This window comes from Eumetopias jubatus, unplaced genomic scaffold (genome assembly GCF_037043125.1).
Source record: "Eumetopias jubatus isolate StellerSeaLion01/CBP00866 unplaced genomic scaffold, mEumJub1_p1.0 scaffold_10, whole genome shotgun sequence".
Lineage (NCBI taxonomy): Eukaryota > Metazoa > Chordata > Mammalia > Carnivora > Otariidae > Eumetopias > Eumetopias jubatus.
In genome coordinates this window covers 28,522,807-28,546,385 of record NW_028274816.1, presented here as the reverse complement: position 1 = coordinate 28,546,385, position 23,579 = coordinate 28,522,807, and the positions used below count along the sequence as shown (strand labels likewise).

General features: G+C 44.3%; 1 protein-coding gene across 1 annotated transcript; it reads left to right on the top strand.

Moving 5' to 3' along the window:
- Positions 1 to 2,499: 2,499 nt before the first annotated feature.
- TMEM231 (transmembrane protein 231) lies at positions 2,500 to 23,401 on the top strand. The gene is made up of 7 exons (XM_088027492.1): positions 2,500 to 2,708; positions 2,807 to 2,976; positions 14,799 to 14,927; positions 15,254 to 15,397; positions 17,267 to 17,348; positions 19,073 to 19,183; positions 19,593 to 23,401. Exons 1-7 carry the CDS (start codon positions 2,570 to 2,572, stop codon positions 19,766 to 19,768), a joined length of 951 nt encoding a protein of 316 aa, XP_087883618.1. The 5' UTR covers positions 2,500 to 2,569; the 3' UTR covers positions 19,769 to 23,401.
- The last annotated feature ends 178 nt before the right edge of the window (positions 23,402 to 23,579 follow it).

The window sequence follows — 23,579 nt, the reverse complement described above, 5'->3', positions numbered from 1 at the left end:
AGGTCATGATCTCGGACTCCCGGGATCGAGTCCCGCATCAGGCTCCCTGCTCAGCGGGGAGTCTGCTTCTCCCTCTGACCCAACCCCCTCTCATGCTGTCTCTCTCTCAAATAAATAAATAAAATCTTAAAAAAAAAAAAACTAATATTCCCTCTTAGAGAATCAAAACCACAAAGACTAGTTTCTTCAAACCGTGGAAGCGAAGAGTAAATATTAGTATCCATTATTACTAAATACTTTTGCAAAGCTCATGGCATCTCAGGAGAAGCACTTCACACACCTAAATTCTTAGCAGTCACCACCCTGTGTCTCAGCAGTGACTAAGCTGATACTAGCTAAAGTAGGTGTTTCCTTCTGCTGAAAGAAGGAACTTTGAAGGCAAACACCTCCTTCCTCAGTATAGAGCTACTCTCAGGAGGTGACACTAGAACCATCTATTCCAGAATCTTATTTTAATGGTTATTTGTTTATTTTTATTTCAGTGTAGTTAACATAGTGTTATATTAGTTTCAGGTGTACAATATAGTGATTCAGCACTTCCATATATTACTCAGTGCTGATCAAGAAAAGTGCACTCTTAATCCCCTTCACCTATTTCACCCATCACCCCACCCACCTGCCCTCTGGTAACCATCTGTTTGTTCTATATATGTTCTATGTAGTAATATATAGTCTTTTTCTGGTTTATCTTTTTTCCCTTTGTTCATTTGTTTTCTTAAGTTTCATATGAGTGAAATCATATGGTTTTAATAGTTGTTCAATAAATGAAAGTCATTCACTTAAACCATACAGTATGTCAGAATGATAATATAGATTTAAGCCTAACAATTGCTGTGTTTAAGAGCCGTGTTGCCACCCAGAAAAGCTTTAAAGCAAGAATGAGTAGTACTGGACCTGATATGACAAAATCTTATGGCTGATATTGTTATCTTTTTTTTTAAGATTTTATTATTTATTTGACAGAGACACAGCAAGAGAGGGAACACAAGCGGGGGGAGTGGGAGAGGGAGAAGCAGGCTTCCCGCGGAGCAGGGAGCCCAATGCGGAGCTCCATGCGGGGCTCTGTCGCAGGACCCCGGGATCATGACCCCAGCCAAAGGTAGACTTAACCACTGAGGCACCCAGGCGCCCCTATTAATTGTTATCTTGAACTGTGTTAAGGACCCTGGATAATTTTCCCAAATGGTCAGGTCTTGACCCCTCAGGCGTCTGTGTTGTTAGTATCTCGGCTGTATTCTTCACCTAAAAGCCGTTTCTAGGTGCCTTCAAAATAGAGGCATCTATTCCGCTCTGATCACAAACCTCACACTATCGTTTGGGACTGCAGTGTGATCCTTCCCGGCCTTCTGATAAAGAACCTGGCTGTTGACCATGGTTAAAAAAAAAAAAAATCCCTTCTGCCATGTTCAAAATACTGGTTGGAGGGGCGCCTGGGTGGCTTAGTCGTTAAAAGTCTGCCTTCGGCTCAGGTCATGATCCCAGGGTCCTGAGATCGAGCCTCGCGTCGGGCTCCCTGCTGCGAGGGAAGCCTGCTTCCTCTCCCACTCTCCCTGCTTGTGTTCTCTCTCTCACTGTGTCTCTGTCAAATAAATAAATAAAATCTTTAAAAAAAAAAAAAACAAACCAGCAACAAAATACTGGTTGGAGGTGGTGGCGATGGTGGTGATGGAAGCATTCGATTAAGTGATAAGCCACAGTCATTTGAGGGGGACGGCACAGCTTCTAAAACCAGCAGCCAAGTTTGTACCCAGGATAAGGTGATGACATATAGCAGAGAGAGCCATGTAGTAATTATCCTTTATTCCTCGAAGAGCTGGGGTCTTTGTGCCCTGTTTCTGTGTCTGTCCTGCTATGGCATATAGTGAAAGCAACAGGAAATTTGGAGGCAAAGGGACCGGGGTTTGGTCTTAGCCAGGGCCAGGTGCAGGGGCACAGCCACACCTATGTTTTGGATTTTCCTGCAATGGAGGTTGGGCTGTGACTGGTTGGATTTAAGTATGAACCACCTTGCGGATTAACAGATGACATAAGCAGGTAAGGACTTTAAGTCATTTTTAATGAAAATCGTATTTTACGTAATTTTTTTTTAAGGTTTTATTTGACAGAGAGACACAGCGAGAGAGGGAACACAAGCAGGGGAAGTGGGAGAGGGAGAAGCAGGCTTCCCGCGGAGCAGGGAGCCGATGGGGGGCTCGATCCCAGGACCCTGGGATCATGACCTGAGCCGAAGACAGACGCTTAACGACTGAGCCACCCAGGCGCCCCTTATTTTATATTAACGTTAACAGAGGAAAAGTCTACGATTCTGGGTACGGAAACATCCTATTTCCATTCAGCCTTTGGAAAACTCACGTAAGGCGTGAAGCGAGGACGAACGCCCACCAGCGGGCTCGGCCCCCGCTTGGCCCCACCCCTGCCAAGGCCCCGCGTCCTGGCTATTGGTTCCTTTCCCTGCACCGTCGGTTGCCATGGAGACCAAGGCTATGGCAACCAGGAGAAGCCAAATTTGGTCCTTCCTCTCGAACCGCGTAGGGGTCCCGAGAAAGCGGCAGGAATCCGCGCGGCGTTCATGGCGCTTTACGAGCTCTTCTCTCACCCGGTGGAGCGCGGCTACCGCGCGGGGCTCTGCTCCAAGGCCGCTCTGTTCCTGCTGCTGGCCGCCGCGCTCACGTACATCCCGCCGCTGCTGGTGGCCTTCCGGAGCCACGGTGAGCCTGCTCGCGGCCGCTGCGCGCACAGCTCCCCAAGGCCCGCCGTGCCCGTGCTCGCCTTCCTGACTTCCTCCCCACCGCCCTCTCTACCTCAGGGTTTTGGCTGAAGCGGAGCAGTTACGAGGAGCAGCCGACCGTGCGCTTCCAGCACCAGGTGCTGCTCGTGGCCTTACTGGGACCGGAGCGCGGCGGGTTCCTGGCCTGGAGCACGTTCCCCGCCTTCAACCGGCTGCAGGGGGATCACCTGCGCGTCCCGCTGGTTTCGGTGCGTGGTTTCCGTCGGGGCCTAGAGGCCCACCGGGACTGAGCGGCGGTGTCTGGTGGTGGAGGGGAGAGGGCGAGCGGTCCCGGCCGGGGTAAGCCCAGGTTGCGTCTTGAGGGTTGGTTGTGTACACAGGCGCATTGGCCTGCATGTTTAATGTCCCAGGAAGTGACTCCTTGTTTCGTTCGACTTCTCCAAGCAGTCCACGGCCCCAAGAATGTTAGCCACTGCTGTCAGCATGCCCAACAGAAGCTTGGGGAGGACCTGTCTCTGGCTCCCCGTCATTTCCGTGGGCCTGGCCTGATGGTTGGGTGGTCACGAAACTTTTGAGTCACGAAGGCCGGCCGAGCGCTCTTCTTAGTAATTAACCCAGCGTGTCGCTGCAGTTGCGCATCGCAGCAGGGACCACCGGTAAAGGCATGCATTTTTGTGCAGACCTGACACGTGGAAGCCGAGGCGCTGATTGGTTAAGCGACCTACCCAGAATGTGCTGGGGTCCCAGTCCCACCTCCCTGGCTTGTAGGATTAGATGCTGCTCCATCTTGCAGTTGTCCAGGATGAAAAGGAAGCATTTTGCTGTCTTTAATTTAGTATTTGGTTCAGGATGAGTGAGTGCTTCCTTTACAATCATTCCCTTTCTTCTCATTTTCTGAAAACATTTTCCTTTAGAAGTATGAAAATTCTATTTTTTTTCTTCCAAAGTCGAATCTCTTTATACATCTCAGAGATGATTGGCCAAAAGCCAACTTGTGTACCTGAAAAAAAAAAATTCAGACTTTCTTCAAGCAACTAAATAAAATGAAAAAAAAATTTTTTTACCTCTGATTGGTCATATGAATAACTACAAACAAAATATAATTCATATTACTCTTTTCTGATTGCTTTAATTTTTTTCCGATTATAAAAATGCATGCTCATTGTGAAATATTAAAGAGTTAAAGGTATACATAATGACATAAAATTAAAGGCTGGGTTTGGGACATGTACATTTGCTAATCAACCTTATTCTTTTAAGATCTGCATAAAATTTTCATGATATGGAAAAACTAATGGATTTAACCAGTTCCCTGTTGGTGAATATTTGATGGGCTTTTACTTTTTCACTATTAGAAATAATACTGCAGCGAACAAGATTTTGAATAAATCTTACACCTTTAAACAGCAAATTATGAGGAATTGCAATGCAAGGTGTTTGTTGAAATGGTACCAGTGAATAGAAAACTAAGCAAGCAAATAATTATTAAATCCAGAGAATTAAAAAGTAAGGAAAAGGGAGAAAGCAATAGGATTTGCATAGTCATAAATATGTGAACACCGAATATTGATTGACTAACCAAAATGAGAGTTTAACTCAGTTGGGGGGGCTGGAGGGAAGAAAACTAAACCTTCATCTCTTCTCATGGGAAGCCAGTAGAGAATGCCTGAAACTGAGAAATCTAGAATTGCCACTGCACAGGTTATTTAAAGACATGGAGGGGCCACCTGGGTGGCTCAGTCAGTTAAGCGTCTGCCTTCAGCTCAGGTCATGATCCCCGGGTCCTGGGATCGAGCCCCGGGATCCAGCCCTGCGTCGGGCTCCCAGCTCAGCGTGGAGTTGGCTTATCCCTGTCCCTCACCCTCTGTGTGTGCTCTTTCTCTCTCTAGCTCTTACTCTCTCTCAAATAAATAAAATCTTTAAAAAAAAAAATAAAGACATGGAGATAGATTTCTAAATAACCAGGCAAATGAGATGAAAATATTTGCCATGGGGCTGGAAATCTGCTGGGTTTTGCAACAAACATTGTTGAACACTTTTGATTCTTAAACGGTCAGGTCTTTTAAATTGATTTTAAAAAAGGGAGGACTGGAGTATGTGAAATATTTCCATCAGTAACTCCTCACTAATCATGATATGTTGCCCAATTATATTCTTTTTTTTTAAAGATTTTATTTATTTATTTGACAGCACAAGCAGGGGGGAGTGGCAGGCAGAGGGAGAGGGAGAAGCAGGCTTCCTGCTGAGTGGGGAGCCTGATTCAGGGCTTGATCCTAGGACCCTGGGATCATGACCTGAGATGAAGGCAGATGCTTAACTGACTGAGCCACCCAGGCGCCCCAACTTGTTTTTATTCTTATTTGAGATGATAATGTGTGTGGGGAAGGGTGACTGTGGATGAGAGGCCGTGTCAAGGTATGCTTACTTTTCACTACCCACTGTATTTCTGGGGCTCTGCATTCATGTGTTTCCTTTCTAAATGTTTTTTTTTATTCCAAACAAAAAAATATTAGCTTGTTATACTTTATTTATTTTTTTTTTAGAGAGAGAGAGTACGAGTGGGGGGTTGTCGGTGTGTGGAGCAAAGGGAGGGAGAGAATCTTAAGCAGGTTCCATGCTGGGAGGAGGCAGCGCTCTCACGGCCCTGAGATCATGACCTGAGCAGGAATCAAGAGTCTGATGCTCAACCGACTGAGCCACCCAGGAGCCCCTTTCTAGTTTTACTTTAGGTTAACAAGTTTCTGGAGAAGTTTTTTGTTTTGTTAGATTTGTGTATTCCTCTCTATCATACTCTCTGGTTACTTAAGTCTAAGAGATAATCATGAAAAGTTAAAGTAATCATGAAAGCAAGGAGGTAGCATTAGGTTTCATTCATTTTTTATTTTCATTTGTTCATCCAACACAATGGATTGGCTCTCCAGTTGGACTGCTAGTTAGTTAGGCTCTAATCTAACTAACATACTAGTGTGTGTATCAATTTTTGTTCCATGGAAACAAGACAGCCTCTGTTTTTATGGTGCCCCGGAATTATTAATGCTTTTAAATACTGGGTAATTTTACACTATAAAACACAAAACCAAAGCTCCCTTTTCCTTGTCTTTTTTCCCCGTCCATTCCAGGCCAGCGTTTATAAGTAATCGATGAACTATGTCATCTACGTTTTTTTCAGGTGAATGATTTGCTTCCTTCCTAGCTGAACCCTTGGTTTGAGAATAGTTTGAAATCATGAGATGCAAATAAATGAGCTAGAAGATATAGTGGAAGTACAGATCTCAAGAGCAACCTCAAAAAATAAACTCGTTAGGAATAAACTTAACAAGAAATGTATACTTAAAAAAAATTTTTTTTAAAAAGTGGGGGCTCCTGGGTGGCTCAGTCAGTTAAGCATCCAACTCTTGATCTCAGCTCAGGTCTTCATCTCAGGGTCATGAGTTCAAGCCCAGCGTTGGGCTCCAGGCTGGGCATGAAATCTACTTTAAGTAGATAGATAGGTACAAAGAAAAAGAAATGTGCAAGATCTATATGAGTAGAACTTTAAATAGACTAATGAATGACACAAAGGAGATAAAAAATGTCAATTTCTGTCATATTCTTGGGTGGGAAAATTCAACATCATAAAGATATCTCTTCTCCCTTCATTGATCTATAATTTTAATGCATTCTCAGTGAAAACATGACAATTTGGGGGAGGGGACAGACAGCCATATGGAAAAAGAAGGAAAAATTCTAGGAGAAAGAAAAGGGAAAGAGGAGAACAGTTCTCCCAGATATTAAATTATACCCTAAAGCCATAATAAATAAAGCAGTGTGGCTTGGGGGACTTGTATAAAAAGTATAAAAAAGGACTCAAATATGACGAAGGTGGCATTTTAAGTGAAAGATGACTTCTACAATAAAATGCTGTAGGGACAACTGGGAAGCCATCTGGAAAAAGTTAAGATAGAGCCAGTGCTCAGATGGTACACTAGGATTAATGTCCAGATAGATCAAGATTCAATTTAAAATACGGAATAGGGGCACCTGGGTGGCTCAATCAGTTAAACATCTGATTTTGGCCCAGGTCATGATCTCAGGGTCCCGGGATTGAGCCCTGCGTCAGGCTCCCTGCTCAGTGGGGAGTCGGCTTCTCCTTCTGCCCCTCTCCCACGTGTGTGTGTGTGTGTGTGTGTGTGTGTGTGTGTGTGTGACATACATAAAAAGTTGCGTATTGCAGCACTGTAATAGGGTAAACAGCCAGTGTAGTAATAGAAGACTCATCAGAGAAATTGTGGTACATCTACCCAGTGGAATGTTGCATAGCTATTTTTTTTTTAAGGAAGCAGATCTCTATATATTGATGTGGAATTACCTCCAAAAGAAATTAATAAGTAGAAAAAATAAAAATTGTATATAATATGCTTCCATTCACATAAAAATAATAGAAACAATGACAAAGAATATGTGTATGGGTGTGTATACATATATGTACACAAATGCTTCTACTGTCTCTGGAAGGATTCAAAAGACAACACTGGTTGCTCTAAGGAAGGAACTAAGTGGCTGAGGTTAGGGTGGGAGAGAAGCTTTTTTTACTGTATATCCTTTTGTACCTTTTAAATTTGGTATCATGAAAATGTAATACACATTCAAGATTTTTAGATTATAATGGCAATTTTTAAAGATGTATTTATTTATTTTAGAGAGAGAGAACGTGTGAGCAGGGGGAAGGGCAGAGGGAGAGGGAGAGAGGAAAATCTCAAGCAGACTCCCCAATGAGCATGGAGCCCCACGTGGGGCTCGATCTCGCGATCCTGAGATCATGCCCTGAGCTGAAACCAAGAGTCGGATGCTCAACTGTGCACCACCCAGGTGCCCCATAATGACAATGACAATAATTTTTAAAGGAAAATTTAGAAAGGGCCCAAGTAGGGCAAAAGCAAACAAACAAACAAACAGAAAACAATAAAAATTTAAAAGCAGGTAAGTATATAAAATGACACGGCAGCTTTGGAAAGTAGTTTGCAGTTCCTCAAAAAGTAAAACAGAATCACCATATTTTCCAGTACCTCCACTCCTAGGTATATGTGTACCCAAGAGAATTGAAGAGCTATGTCTACACAAAAACTCATGCACAAATGTTCACAGCAGCTTTATTCCTAATAGAAAAAAGTGGAAACAGCCCAAATGTCCATCAACAAATGAATGGATAATTTGTTTATGAATGGATAAACAAAAGTAACCATATAAAGGAATGTTATTCAGCCACCAAAAGGAATGGAGTCAGGATATATGCCACAGCATGGATGAACCTTCAAAACATGTTAAGTGAAAGGATCCAGCCTCAAGACAGCACTGTGTCTGATTGCATTTATATGAAATGTTCAGAAGAGTCAAATCTGTAGAGACAGAAACTAAGGGTTCCAGGGGCTTGGGGAATTGAGGGTGGGGAGAGATAGGTAGTGACTACTAATGGGCATAGGGTTTCTTTTCTGCATGATGAAAATATTTTAAAATTGGAATTAGGTAAGGGTGATAGTTGCACAACTTCATGAATATCCTAAAATCTAAACTCTATATTTTAGGTAATTTTATGGTATGTGAATTATGTCTCAATTTTGTTTTAAAGCAGGTAGGTGATCCATACGAGCCATAGTAATAAAAATTACTGTTGATTTACTATGTTTCAGGAATATGCTTAACATTTCATCATTAGATAATACATCTGAAGTCCTTTACATAGTAGTTGGCCTGTGATAATCACTAAGTGTTAACTCTTAATTTTTTTTTACATACATTACCTCTTTAATCCTCATGGTAACCATGTGATATAGGGGTTATACCCCCGTTTTACAGGTAAAGAAACCAAGACTCAGAGAAGTGACCTCATTTGCTTAGTTCTTAACCGAACAGTCAAGACTACAACACAAGGGTTTGTCATTCTATATCATATACTCTTAACCCTTATTACAACAAAATACTTTTTTTTTTCCCAGCTCCCGAGGTAAAGCTAAACTAACTACATCCTGTTTGAGAAACTGTGCAGGAGACCAGGGAAGCAGTGGTTTTAGGTCAAGGTTTGACCAAATGCTGCGGGGTGTCTTTGTGGTTGCTAATTTGGGAAAATGCCTCAGAAGCCAGAAATGGCCTTGCTTCTGCTTTGGTCAGCTCACCTTGGGCAGCGTCTCTAAAGTCCCTGTGCCTTTAATGCTTTGTAAGTCCGGGTTTCTTGTTAAGGACAGAAGAAAGAAGCACAGGGTGACCTCTCCCTTAACCCTTTAAGGCATGTGTAGACACAGAGACTATGGGGGCTGAAGGCTATAGGAGGTGCAGGAAGATGAGTGAAGAGCATCGCAGTGTCTGAGATACAGTTTTCACATCTCTGAGATCAGAATGTGTCCTCTCTGTGGTATCTCACAGTAGCTGCTGGGGGGCGCCTGGAGGGCTCAGTCGGTTAAGTGTCTGCCTTCAGCTCAGGTCATGATCTCAGTGTCCTGGGATCGAGCCCCGCATCAGGCTCCCTGCTCAGCAGCGAGTCTGCTTCTCCCTCTCACTCTGCCTCTCCCCCCTGCTCGTGCTCTCTCTCTCTCCCTCTCATAAGTAAATAAAATCTTTAAAAGAAAATAGCCGCTGCCAGGAGACAGGCTGGGCATAATCCTTATTGCCTACACATGTGCAAACATCAGATGTTTCAGCATCAAAACTTGCAGAAGGGACATCAGCATCTTGAAAAGAAAACCCCAGAAACAATAATAAAACATTATTTTAACCCTGAGAACCAAATGTTGAGCAGGTCAGGGAAGGTTTAAGAGGCACTTAAACACAGGCCAGCTCTACATAATTTTTTTAAAGATTTTATGTATGTATGTATTTATTGCGAGTAGGAGGGAGGAGGAGCAGAGGGAGAGAGAAAATCTCAAGGCAACTCCACACAGACCACAGAGCCCAACGTGGAGCTTGATCTCACAACCCTGAGATCATGACCTGAGCCAAAATCAAGAGCTGGATGCTTAACTGACTGAGCCACCCAAACGTCCCTAAAGCCTGCTTAAGAGCCCAGACCAATGGATTTAGTTCCTTTTATGGATTTTTTTTTTAATGTTGTATTTCCAATATGCTTGATGGCACGAAGGACAAAATTACATAGAAAAGTATGGATATGGGACGCCTGGGTGGCTCAGTCGGTGGGGCGTCTGCCTTCTGCTCAGGTCATGATCCCAGGGTCCTGGGATCAAGTCCCGCATCGGGCTCCCTGCTAGGTGGGGAGCCTGCTTCTCCTTCTCCCACTCCCCCTGCTTGTGTTCCCTTTCTTGCTGTGTCTCTCTCTGTCAAATAAATAAATAAAATCTTAAAAAAAAAAGTATGGATATCATTGAGTCACAAAGTGATGCAAAAGAATCAGAATGTAAAGAAGTTTTAGGAATCCCTAGATCCATTTATTTTGCTTATATTTTTATGTGCATAAGTATGATATCTGATATAAATATGCTTAGAGTCTGAAAGCTTTTATAAGTATAAAAGAAATGCTCTCAGTAATTAGAAAGTATTGTGTCATAATTTAATTAGAAGTAGTTCTGCTTTTTTGCTGGTATGTAAAGTAACATTGCATTTTATAATTGATGGTGTCTTAGATTCATTGAAACACAGGTAGCAAGGATTTGATGAATCTAGGAGCCATGAAGTATTGGTCCCTACTTTGTTGGAGATCCAAAGACTGGTGCCAAGGAGTATTTTAATATTAAAAGAAAAACATGAAACACCCAATGATGATAAGTATATGGTAAAATAGACACTGGTAGAAGTTAACCTTGGGGCACCTGGCTGCCTCAGTCAGTATATAGCATGGGACTCTTTTTTTTTTTTAATTAAATATTTCTATTTATTTATTTTGAGACAGAGAGTGAGAGCGACAGCCAGGAGCCAGAGAGAGAGGGAGAGATGCGGGGCTCAATCCCAGGACCCTGGGAGTATGACCTGAGCCGAAGGCAGACGCTTAACTGACTGAGCCACTTGGGCGCCCCTAGCATGTGACCCTTGATCTCAGGATCATGCGGTCAAGCTTTACATTGGGTATAGAGATTACTTAAAAGTAAATCTTAAAGAAAATAAATGAAGAAATTAACCTTTAATAAAAGAATATGACTTGAAAGAATTGAAGGTATGAAAACAAACAGGGGCCTAACAAATTCCAACAAACCATCAAATACTATAGGACCCCTGATGGGGAAAATGTTGCAAATCGGAGCACTCTGGAAACAATGGCAGTGATTAAATTTTCAGCAAGTGTTTTTTTTTTTTTTTTAAGATTTTATTTTATTTATTTATTTGTCAGAGAGAGAGAGAGAGAGAGCACAGCAGGGGGAGTGGGAGAGGGAGAAGCAGTCTCCCCACTGAGCAAGGAGCCCAATGCGGGCCTCGATCCTGGGATCATGACCTGAGCCGAAGGCAGACGCTCAACCAACTGAGCCACCCAGGCACCCCAAATTTACAGCAGCTTACAGTCAGATGGTGTGCAGGTTAGTGAGTCTTATGCCTGCTCCAAACCCACCCTCCTATATGCTGCTTTGTGATGCTCATGCTAAGTTGCTGAAAACCACATTCTTCTTTGCTCACTGGCTCTCTGTGAAGTTCTACCTGTAGGAGGCATGATGAGCCTTCTTCTGGCAGTGGGAGAAAGATGGCAACCAGAGTGAAGAACCATTGTTGGGGGGTTGGGAGGGGATGCAGACAGGAAGGAGGAAGTCTCCTTCGACCTTACGGTTCCCTCTAATGGGTTCTTTCTCCAGGCTCCTGAGGTCTGGCCCAGCTCCTTGAAGTAACACCAGCCTCTTCCCTTCCTTCTCCAGCTCCGATGGCTCATATGCCTTATAAAAATAAGGTGCTGATGTAATTTATGAATTCCTTTAGCCAAACACACCATTTGGGTTTTAGATACTAACCTTGAAGTTGTGTTAGAGAAGTATTAGCTCCCTGAGTGCCTGCCTTTGTAACTTGCACACATGTTAAGCTTGATTTGAACTAAATGGAATGAAAGAATGGATTTCATCAGTGGTCCGAGTGCTGGCATAGGAACGTAGCCCACCCTGTCAGCCCAGTGGGGATGAGAGCCGGCCCTGACGATGGGCATTTGTGGCAGATGCAGCATTAGCATCATCCCCTCACCCCGTGACTCCCTTGGCCTCGGCTTCCACCTCCCTCCTCGATCATTCGGGTGCCCTGGCCTCATCGCTCCCATAAGCCCTGACCCACTTCGCGTAGAGTGCAGAGCAGGTACACTTTGTCAGCAGGGGTCACCCTTCCCCTAGATACTTCTGTGCCTCTTCACCTCACTTCATTCCGGCTTCCCACAGTCAGATCTTCCTGAATGTTTTCCTTAAAGAATGGCCGTGAAATCCTACCCTGTCATTCTTAAATTGAAGTCTACTTCATTTCTCTTTGTGACACTTATCACATTTATTTTCTGCCTCCCTAGCTGGGAATGTAAGCTCCATTAGGGTAAGGAGTCTGTTTTGTTTGCCGTTACATTTCCAGCACCTGACAGCACATAGCAGGCCCCTAAAAAAATACTTGACAGAGTAATGAGTGAATTTAACAAGCAGGCACTAATTATGGTGCTATGCCAGATCTCTATCCTCTGTGAACATGGAGTAAAAATGGGCGCACAAACACGATACTGACTTGCTTTCAAAGTTTTGATGCTGGCTTTTTGCAAAAAGATTTATCCTACCCACCATTTTCTCCTTTTTTAAAAGTCTGGACATTTTAGTCCTGGAAAGAGGACCAGATTTGAAGTCAAAAGACACGGTTTCAAATCTTTACCATTACTAGGCCACACCCAGTAAATCCCGAAATCTCCCTGAACCTTGATTTTCTCATCTGTACGGTGGGGCTAATACTTGTTTTGCTTACCTCAGGCTTTATTGTAAAGATCAAATGAAAAAATGCATTTCTCTCCTTCCCACACTGTACTGGGGTCTGGATTCTTCTGGCAATTCCCCCCAGCCCCATCCTGCCTTGCAAGTTCAGACATTTGATCTTTGTCTTTCTGTCCAACCCTAAAGATCCACAAGGCGTGGGTCCACTACAGAGAGTGAACCCGACTTTGTCTTGCAAGTCTTCCCAACTGAAGAAAATTCACAGGAAGACAAGGCAGCCTCTTTTCCGTCCTACTCATAATTGCTAATACATAATTGCCTCAGTAACTTGATCGTCAGCCCTGGTAACAGATACCCCTCCCCTACACCTGTGAAGCTGATGGAACAGGACAGAGAAAACAGAATCCAACAGAAGAGAAAGGGTAGGTTTCTCTCTAACGAGGCCTAAGATAAGGACATTATTGTCTGAAGGAAAGATATGATTGAAAGGTCCTGAAAACTGAGATAGCTCCATCTCAATCAACCTTAGGAGCCTGAAAAAGAACAAAGAATCTCTTCCTTGCATAATAATAACAGTGGAAAGCAAAATGAATCTGTTCACAGAGCATGCCAGTGGGAATGTTGACATGCCATAGCAGAATCCTTCTGAGAACCTACAGGGAAAAAGGATCAGTTGTAGCAACAAGATCCAGAGCTGTCCCAAGGAATCATGTCCCCAGAGATCATATTTCAGTGCCATCTTTCCTGTATGAGGTCAGACTGGCAGACTGGGCAGTGAGACTGGATTCTGGTGTTTTTTATGAGCTGTCATTTGTCTTTATCCCTCCTTAGATCTCTGTTTTCCCTACTTTCGTGTCCATAATTTATAAACTGTGTAGTTTTAATGACTTGCTCATGTTATTTAGCTTCCTTTTTCACTGTATTGATTGGTACTAAAAGATGCACGAGGCTTTCAAGCCCTGATGTCAGCGATGAGAATGAGTTCCAATATCGGTAGTCTGAAGCAAAGACACTGTGGTAGAGGAAAATATAAATAGAGTTTGGTGTTTTTCTCCTGAGTCTGTTTGGGGAATGAATGTATGATGATTAGGATCTGTTTCTTTTCTATTTAAAAAAAATTGAGGGGCGCCTGGGTGGCTCAGTTGTTGGGGGTCTGCCTTCGGCTCAGGTCATGATCCCGGGGTCCTGGGATGAGCCCCGCATCGGGCTCCCTGCCCAGCAGGGAGTCTGCTTCTCCCTCTGACCTTCCCCCCTCTCGTGCTCTCTCTCTCTCAAATAAATAAAATCTTAAAAAAAAAAAAAGTTTTCCAGGCAGAATTAAGTGATACCAGAAGGAAATCTGGAATATTAAAATAAAGGAAGAAATGGAAAATATCTATAACTTACATTACAGATATAAAATATCTGGGAAATATAATAGATGACTCTACTCTTGAGTGTCTTTAAACGCATTTTTTATAGTTAAAAGCAAAACTAGTAACATTGTCTAATGGGGTTTTCAACGTATGTACATAAGATAAACATAATGGAAAAAAGGGAGCAGGGTAAAGTGATCTATAAGATGTCTCTATATTCCACAGGAAGTGGTAAAATACTGGGGCGCCTGGGTGGCTCAGTTGTTAGGTGTCTGCCTTCGGCTCGGGTCATGATCCCGGGGTCCTGGGATCGAGCCCCACATCAGGCTCCCTGCTCAGCAGGAAGCCTGCTTCTCCCTCTCCCACTCCCCCTGCTTGTGTTCCCTCTCTCGCTGTCTCTCTCTCTCTGTCAAATAAATAAATAAAATGTTTAAAGAAATATTTGCCTCCTGGAGAAGTAGAAGTCAATACTAGCGTGCTACTTAAACATTCCATACAAACTCAGATGTGTTTCTAAAGAAAAAAAAAAAAAAAAAGAAAACACCAGCAACAAAACAAAAAGGATCAAAGGAGACAACTAAAAAAAAAAAAAACAACTGCCATCGAGTTGTTGTTCTTGCCACTTCGGGTTCCTGTTCGGTGTGGCCCTTGAATGTTTGGAGAGCACGAGTGTGCAGGTCCAGGGCCAGACATCGGGTCCCTTCCCCCACCATTGATCCCCTTGCACCTATTTATTCTGCGTTTTTCCTTCCGGTGACGGAGCTAAACCCCGTGGATAGCGGAACAGTGGGTCGCTGTGTTACGGCAGGAATACGGATTCTTCCCAGACTTATTAAGGACCAGGGCTGTCTTTGGGTTTCCTAGACTCGAGAAGAAGACAGGAACCAGGATGGGAAAATGGACTTGTTACATTTTAAACTGGAGCTTCCCCTGCAGTCCACGGAGCACGTTCTTGGTGTGCAGCTCGTCCTGACTTTCTCCTACCAGTTGCACGTGAGTCAGTTCCTTGGGGGAAGCCCATCCCCGCCTTTTATCCTTTCATAGAATTGAGCCCTCTGTCCGGTTTCCAGGAAAACCCACGCTGCAGAAGGCTCTCCTCGGAGGGGTGGTTTGGGATTTAATTGAGGCAAATCGCATGTTTCTCATTGGGGCCGTAGTAATGTATGTGAGCTATTGGAGCTCAGGGGGTTCGGGGCAGAGAGCTTCCTTCATGGCCTCACCAGCTGTTTGAGGGACTAGGAGGCTGCCACCACAGACGAGGATGCCAAGGACCCAGAGCCTTGAGATCTACCTGAAATTGTCTCTCCTAATGATTTTAGAGGATGTCCACATTCGTGATGCAGAGCATGGCGTTTCTCCAGTCCTCCTTTGCTGTCCCAGGGTCCCAGTTGTATGTGAACGGGGACCTGAGGCTGCAGCAGAAGCAGCCCCTAAGCTGCGGTGGCCTCGACGTCCGATACAACGTAAGAAGGCTCCTCAGCGTCCGTCTCTTTTCTTTCTCTCTGTGACTGTTTATCAGGTTCTTTAAAGAGGGAGACCTGAAAGTTGGAAATAGCATTTCTCCGTGGGTGGCACAGACGAGGATTTCTGAGGAATTCTCACCAGGAATTCTTTCAAAATATAGAGACAGATACACCTGTATTTGCGTCTAAAAAGAGAACAAAAACCTGTCTTTAAGAACTAAATTATTTCTTGTTTGCGGGCGCGCATGTGTGCACACATGTGGCTTATTCCAAGTGGTCTTTTCCAGTTCGTGTAAATCATTGGGGAAGTCCTACTAACCACCGTTCGCTAAGCATATAACATATGCCAGCCCTGGGTGAAGAGGTCAGACTATGTCATCTCGTTCAGCGGTCACGGCCGCCTCACGAGATGCCTACCCCTGTCATTTCCCAGCTCTCCAGCCGCCCGTCCTGTCATGGCCCCCCGTGCTCCTTTCTAGCCAAACCCGCCCTTTTGCTGTGCCTCAAACCCACAAAGCAGCTCCTGCCCCCGTTTTTGCCCTTGGCCTTTCACTCTGCCACGTATCCGCATAGCTTGCTCTCCCACTCCATTCGGGCCGCTGTCCAAATGTCCCTGAGCACAGTCCTTCCCTGACACTGCTTTCTTAAAGAGCATTCTCCCCCCTGCCCATCGTCCCTCACCCAGACTGATTTTCCTTATTCCACTGGAAATAGTAAAGATAAGCTTTTGGCGTGTTCTCTTACTGTCTCCCCCAATGCTAACAGCACTCACATCTCCACTGTCACCCCTAAACAGGGCCTGGCACATTGTAAGCACTCAGACAGATTTGTTGAAAGCATGAACTCTCGTTTTACACATCAGGAAACTGAGGCAGACAGAGATTAATTAATTTTCCCAAAGTCCTGCCACTTGAAAGTAACACAACTTTAAATCATCTGTCCAGGGCTGGAACTCATGCTTATGGTCACTCGTTACTAATCCTTTATCACAAGGGAGCCATGTTAAGTTGGGCCGGGCTACTTTTGAAAATGAAAGAGTGATCTTATCAGTTATGACAGGCATAAACCGGGACTGCTCCAGATAAATGGATTTATGGTCCCTCTACCTATAGTCAATATAAGGTTTTGTTTTGTTTTTTTTTAAGATTTTATTTATTTGACAGAGAGATAGCAAGAGCAGGAACACAAGCAGGGGGAGTGGGAGAGGGAGAAGCAGGCTTCCCGCTGAGCAGGGAGCCAGATGCGGGGCTCGATCCCAGGACCCTGGGATCATGACCTGAGCTGAAGGCAGACACTTAACCAGCTTAGCCACCCAGGCGCCCCTCAATATAAGTTTAAATAAAAAGGAGGGGGACTATTAGATAAAAACTTTTTATTTTAAGATTTATATATTGATTATATCAACAGGAGTGTAATATTACAAGGCAGGAGATCGTTTCCTTCTTCAAAGGATCATATGCTTATTATTTGCACTTTGTCCTATTTTCATATCTAGATTTCTCAGGGTCATGAGATCGAGCACCATGTTGGACTCCGCACTCAGCTCAGAGTCTGCTCTGTCCCTCTCCCTCTGCCCCTCTCACTTGTGCTTGATCACTTTTGCTCTCTGTCACTCTAAAGTAAATAAATCTTTTTATTTTTTCAAAGGGAAGACTGAATGTAGATGATTTAAATTGCAAGGCGGACGGGGGGTGGGTGGGCAGGAGTGGTCACCAGCCATCCATCCTTGAAAAACGGATTACTGATGCTGGAATAGGTCACCAAGCACAAGAGGGTGGTCCCTGAGATCAGCCTGGGTGGGTGAAAGGGTGGAAAGACGAGTGGAGAAGTGGCTGGGGGCTTATTCCCCATCCTTCTGCCATTTCCCAGGTGTCTGTAATCAATGGGACCAGCCCTTTTGCCTATGACTACGACCTCACCCATGTTGTTGCTGCTTACCAGGAAAGGAATGGTGAGTTCTTTCAGCCGCTTCTCAAGGACCTTCCAGGTTAGGATATTGGACAAAAACAGAATTGGAGCCCTTCGGACACCTGGGTGGCTCAGTCGTTAAGCGTCTGCCTTCGGCTCAGGTCCTGATCCCAGGGTCCTTGGATTGAGTCCCACATCGAGCTCCCTGCTCAGTGGGGAGCCTGCTTTTCCCCCTGCTTGTGCTCTCTGTCATTCTCTCTGACAAATAAATAAATAAAATCTAAAAAAAAAAAAAAAAGAATTGGAGCCCTTGTCATGATGAAAATGTCAGTACCAGTGGAATACTCAGTGATGGGAGGGGAACAGGGTGCCCCGATTTGTCCTTTTACTGCTGATGTAAAGACCCACACCCTACCCCCCCACACCTAAACACTAGTCTTATAGTCCAGCAGGTGAGTGCTCATTTATGCACCATATTTATTTATTAAGTGCCATATTTATCCCACCATTGGCTTGATTTCCTTTTTTTATATAAACACCTAATTGAGTTGGTCCCCACTACCACACTTATAAAAGAAGCCAAAGACAAATTGCTGTCCTTAGTTTTCAGATAGAAGTAAGGAATGTGAGTGACTTACCCCATACAAGCAGTTGAGGTAGAACAGCGGGCCGAAGGTTCTGGCTGGAAGGCAGAGCGTGTCTATCCCTTACCAAATAGCTATCAAGCCAGCCCAATGTACTGGACTTAGCACATTTGGCTGGTTGGTGGTCTGAGGTTTTCTCTAAAGGCATCTGAAGCATTACTTGGCAACCAGACATCATGGATACTATACACACATATTTACCAAATATGGGGACTTTAATTCCAGTATTTCTTCCTGATTTTTTATAACACACTGCTGGCGTTATTCCAAGGCTAAAGGTCTTTTAAGACAAAAGCACTCATCTACAATTTTTCTTTCTTTATTCCTTCCAGTCTTTGTCCATAGCAGATATTTTTTTAATATGGCTCTTATCATGGTTTAGAAACATTTTAGGATCCAGTTTTTTTGCACTTTTTTTTTAAGATTTTATTTCTTTATTTGAGAGAGAGAGAGCATGAGCACAAGCATGGGGGGCAGCAGAGGGAGAGGGAGAAGCAGCAGAGAGCCTGACACAGGGCTCAATCCCAGGACCCTGAGATCATGACCTGAGCCAAAGGCAGATGCCTAACCGACTGAGCCATCCAGGCACCCCTGTACTTTGTAATACAAATATTTATTTGAGAGAGAATGAGAGAGAGAGAGAGTACATGAAGGGGGGAAGGTCAGAGGGAGAAACAGACTCCCTGCTGAGCAGGGAGCCCGATGCGGGACTCGATCCTGGGACTCCAGGATCATGACCTGAGCCGAAGGCAGTTGCTTAACCAAGTGAGCCACCCAGGCGCCCTAACGTTTCCAAGTTTTTAACACAAATTTTTTTTTAAGTAGGCTCTATGCCCAGTGTGGAGCCCAACACGCAGGGCCTGAATTCACAACCCTGAGATCAAGAGTCAAATGCTCAACCGACTCAGCCACCCAGGCACCTCTTAAACATAAATATTTTGACAAGTATTTTAACGAATAATTTGTGAGCAACTTTACACGTTCAGTTCTCTTTCCTTTTGAATCATCTCTTTGGAATAAGTTCTGACATGCAGAATTTGCCTGAGAGGATAAAGAGTACTTTTATAGCCCTCATTACTTTATTGAGAGAGCATTCATGGGTTCACTCCTGCTTGTTTTACAGTAACCACCGTCCTGATGGACCCCCACCCCATCTGGCTGGTGGGAAGGGCGGCAGAAGCTCCATTTGTGATTCACGCTGTCATCCGATACCCGGTGGAAGTCATTTCATATCCTTTCTGTTAAAGAGCCACTGTAGCTCAGTTTTGAAGAAGGAGGGAGGGTTCCTCCGTCACAGATGCAGGAGGCCTTCGATTGGGAATGGCTACAGTGTTGTGGCCCCACTCAAGTGACCTCATCTGCTGTCATACGGGAAGAAACAAAACAAAAAAACCCTCATTTCTTTCTGGGCAAATTTCTTTTCTGGGCAAAAAACAAAACAAAACAAAAAAACCCTCATTTCCTCATTTCTTTCTGGGCAATTCTTCCAGGTCAACATCATCCATATTTATGCCTTAAAATCTTTTATCATCCCTTTTATCTTAAGAGTATTTGAAACATTTTTGCCATTTCCCGTCTAAAGTAAACCTTTAACTTGCACTTAGAAAATACAATCTGTGACTCCTTAACTGTCTATACATATCTTCCAGGATTCTGGGAAATGATGAAGTTTGCCTGGATCCAGTATGTCAGTATCCTGCTTATCTTCCTCTGGGTATTTGAAAGAATCAAAAGATTTGTGTTTCAAAATCAGGTGGTGACCACAATCCCTGTCACAGTCATGCCCCAGGGAGAAGTGTATAAGGAGCACTTATCGTAAGAAGACCATTTCTGAGAACTAAGCAGGATCCTGGCTACCTCATTGTTGTCTTCTGAGAACTACCATCTTAAGAAGTTTTTGCAGAGAGCCAGTGGACACATGCTGGTGTGTGTGCTTTTCCTATCAGAGACAAAGGACAATCCTGTCTCATTTTTCTCTACACAAATCCGTATCTTCTAAGCACCTACAGACTCATCAGGGACTAGTTTGTGGAAACATCCAAGGGTTCCCAAAGGCTATAATTTGCTTTTTTTTTTTTTTTTTTTTTTTTGCCTTAGGCTTGGATTTCAGGAGAAAACTACAATCAGTTCAGACCTCTTGGAAAGAGTCCCATCTCTGGTCAAGCAAAGACTTTTCCTCTCTTGAACTGAGAAACATGCTCTGCATTTCTTCCCACTATTGTAAACCACTTTTTACTCTTTTCAGGGCTCTCTTGTGAGAGATACGCAAATCAGTAGCACTTTCCACTCCTGAGCATCTACATTTCCCATCCAGAACTTTGGTTTCCAGCACTGAGAGGCCTTGAAGAGGAGAATGGGAGCGAGAGAAGGGGAGCGCTCAAGAGCACATGCACACACACATGTGCGGGTGGGCCACTCCAGGACATGGGCACCATCCACCTGCCCCTGGTCTAACAGACAGTCATCTGTCATCAGCTCAGCTGAGCAGCCCTTATTCCCTGCCCTGCTATGGCTGGCTTGTTGCCCTGCCTTTCGCCCTGTCTGTGCCCCCTGGAACAGCAGGCTTCAGCCAGAGTGCTGGTTCATTCCCAATCCCCTCAGCAACAGAGGGGGAAGTAAGGATTGTAACCACAGTCTCTTTCTCTCTGGCCCTCCTCCAACAGCCGGGACACTTGCCACTCCTCGGCCTTGACAGCCCTCCCCCTTCTCGAAAAGGACGTGGGTGACAGAGGAGCTCTTGTCGGTATTGGCTGCCACTGCCAACAACGACAGAGTTTATTTGGAGGGCCAGCGGGAAACCCAGCTACTTGCATTTCCCTTGACGAAGAAACAGGGTGCCGATCAGACTGAGCGGCTTTGGGGAGGACACACAGGGTACAGGGAGGGGATAAAGGGGCTGCTCGCCCTGGCCACCTAATGTGGCCTGGCCATTAGCAGAATGACACGCAGTCCAGAAGGTTCATCCTCTTGCTTAAGTGAGCATCTGCAGGAGGGGATGGCTGAAGTGGGCCTCCGGTGCACATGGAAGACTGGCTCTCCATTCTTGGCCTGAGATGAGCTGTCCTCAAAGGACAAATGGATCTACTTTATGATCCCAAGATATCATTGGCACTGGAGACATGCCTGCTCTGATCCATGCGTCATGCCCACCCACAAACACAGCCCTCACTATCTGCCTAGTTTACCTTGGAGATGCAGTTCTCATTTCCAAAGCACCTTTTCTTTCAGGCTGACCAAAATAACAGCTCTTTTGAAGTAGTCAAGCACAAAAATAGCTTACCACTGGCCCCTCTGCCTTTTCTTTTAATATCTAGGGCTGTTTATATACCTAAACATTTTTTCTTGAGATATAAATGAAAAAAAAAAAAACAAAATGGTCTCTGGTTTGAATCACGAGAAGGTAATGAGCTATGGAAAGATAGCTAAAGAAGTGACTAAACACTGCTTTGCATTTTTTTTTAAAGATTTTATTCATTTATTTGAGAGAGAGAATGAGATAGAGAGCATGAGAGGGGGGGCGGGTCAGAGGGAGAAGCAGACTCCCTGCCAAGCAGGGAGCCCTATGTGGGACTCGATCCTGGGACTCCAGGATCATGACCTGAGCCGAAGGCAGTCGCTTAACCAACTGAGCCACCCAGGCGCCCAACACTGCTTTGCATTTTGTTAACTTATTTTAATGCAAAATTTGTATAAAGAACCGTGATGTTTTGTACCTTTCTTTTTTTTTAAGATTTTATTTATTTATTTGAGAGAGAGAGAATGGGAGATAGAGAGCACGAGAGGGAAGAGGGTCAGAGGGAGAAGCAGACTCCCTGCTCAGCAGGGAGCCCGATGTGGGACTCGATCCTGGGACTCCAGGATCATGACCTGAGCCGAAGGCAGTCGCTTAACCAACTGAGCCACCCAGGCGCCCTGTTTTGTACCTTTCTAATTAAAATATTCAAAACAGAAGACTGTGTGTGGCTTTATCAAGGAGAAGAGTTTGGAAAAGGGGTGGGGAAGGCAGAGGTGGCACACAATTCTCCGGGTTACTCAGCAGCTGCCTTACCTTGCCAGGACTCTGCCTTGGAACTTTTGTTAGCTCTTGGCAAAGTGCCAGTCGAGCCCCAAGTACATGGTCTGTTTTCGGTGGAATCCACATGGCATGTGGAAACCACAGGCTGGAAAATTACAACTGTGTCTGGCAAAGATCAAATTATTTACAGATCAGATGTTGGTAGCTTCTGAACCTGAATGACAGTGTAGTGGCAAGAGGGAAAAGGGTGAGAAATGCACAGGATTTTATCAACTGAGCTGTAAACTCATAGCTAAGTCAGGGTTTGAAACTATTATGCAATATTTGGGATGGGGGAGATCTCTAATTCTGTGAAATGATTATTCAGTTTCTGTGTGAATCAGGGCCCCTAAGACCCTTAGGTCCCATCAACTAAAAAGCAATTCTGTCTTCTTTCTTTCTCCTTATATTCATACTTTTTAGGTTTTTTTAAGATTTTTTATTTATTCATTTGAGAGAGAGAGCACGGGGTGGGGTCAGAGGGAGAGGGAGAAGTAGACTCCCCACTGAGCAGGGAGCCCACCCAGGGTTCTACCCGAGGACCCCAGGATCATGACCTGAGCTGAAGGCAGACACTCAACTGACTGAACCACCCAGGTGTCCCATCATGTTCATGCTCTTTAAGATGTCTTATTCTTTCTGACCAGATAAATTCTAAATGCCTATTGGCAAAAACATATAAGTACTGTAACCTAAAGAAAACAAGTTGTCCTTAAATGTCCTATTGGCATACTGGTACATGTCTTTCTTAATCTTTTGTACTGTTTCTAATTTTTTCACTATCATAAACAACACTTCTATGAACTTTGTGTATAAATCCTTATTGCTGGGGCGCCTGGGTGGCTCAGTCGTTAAGCGTCTGCCTTCGGCTCAGGTCATGATCCCGGGGTCCTGGGATGGAGCCCTGCATCGGGCTCCCTGCTCCGCGGGGAAACCTGCTTCTCCCTCTCCCACTCCCCCTGCTTGTGTTCCCTCTCTCGCTGTATCCCTCTGTCGAATAAATAAATAAAATATTTAAAAAAATAAATCCTTATTGCCAGTTATTTCCTTAAGATACATCCTAGAGGGGCACCTGGGTGGCTCAGTCAAGCATCTGACTCTTGATCTCAGCTCAGGTCTTGATCTCAGGGTCTTGGTCTCCGGGTGGTAAGTTCAAGACCCGTGTTGGATTCAATGCTGGGTGTGGAGACTACTTAAAAAAAAAAAAAAAAGATAAATCCTAGAAAGGAATTGCTAATTCAAAAAGCTTATGGCTTTTCTTAAGGATTTAAATTCATCTTGCCAAACCGCATCCTGGAAAGAATGCACTAATTTATACTCCCAGCAGCAGAGACTTCTTTTAGATCCCACCACGGATTACAAGAGATCAGAATTCTCTTTTTTTCGGATGCCTGTACTCTGTTGTTATATCGGGGGCGGGGGGGGGGGGCGGACTGCTTTACTCGGCAGGGAGTCTGCTTCTCCCTCTGACCCTCCCCCCCTCATGTGCTCTCTCTCATTCTCTCTTTCAAATAAATAAATAAATAAATAAATAAAATCTAAAAAAAAAAGAAAAAGAAACATTCCCTGTATTTAT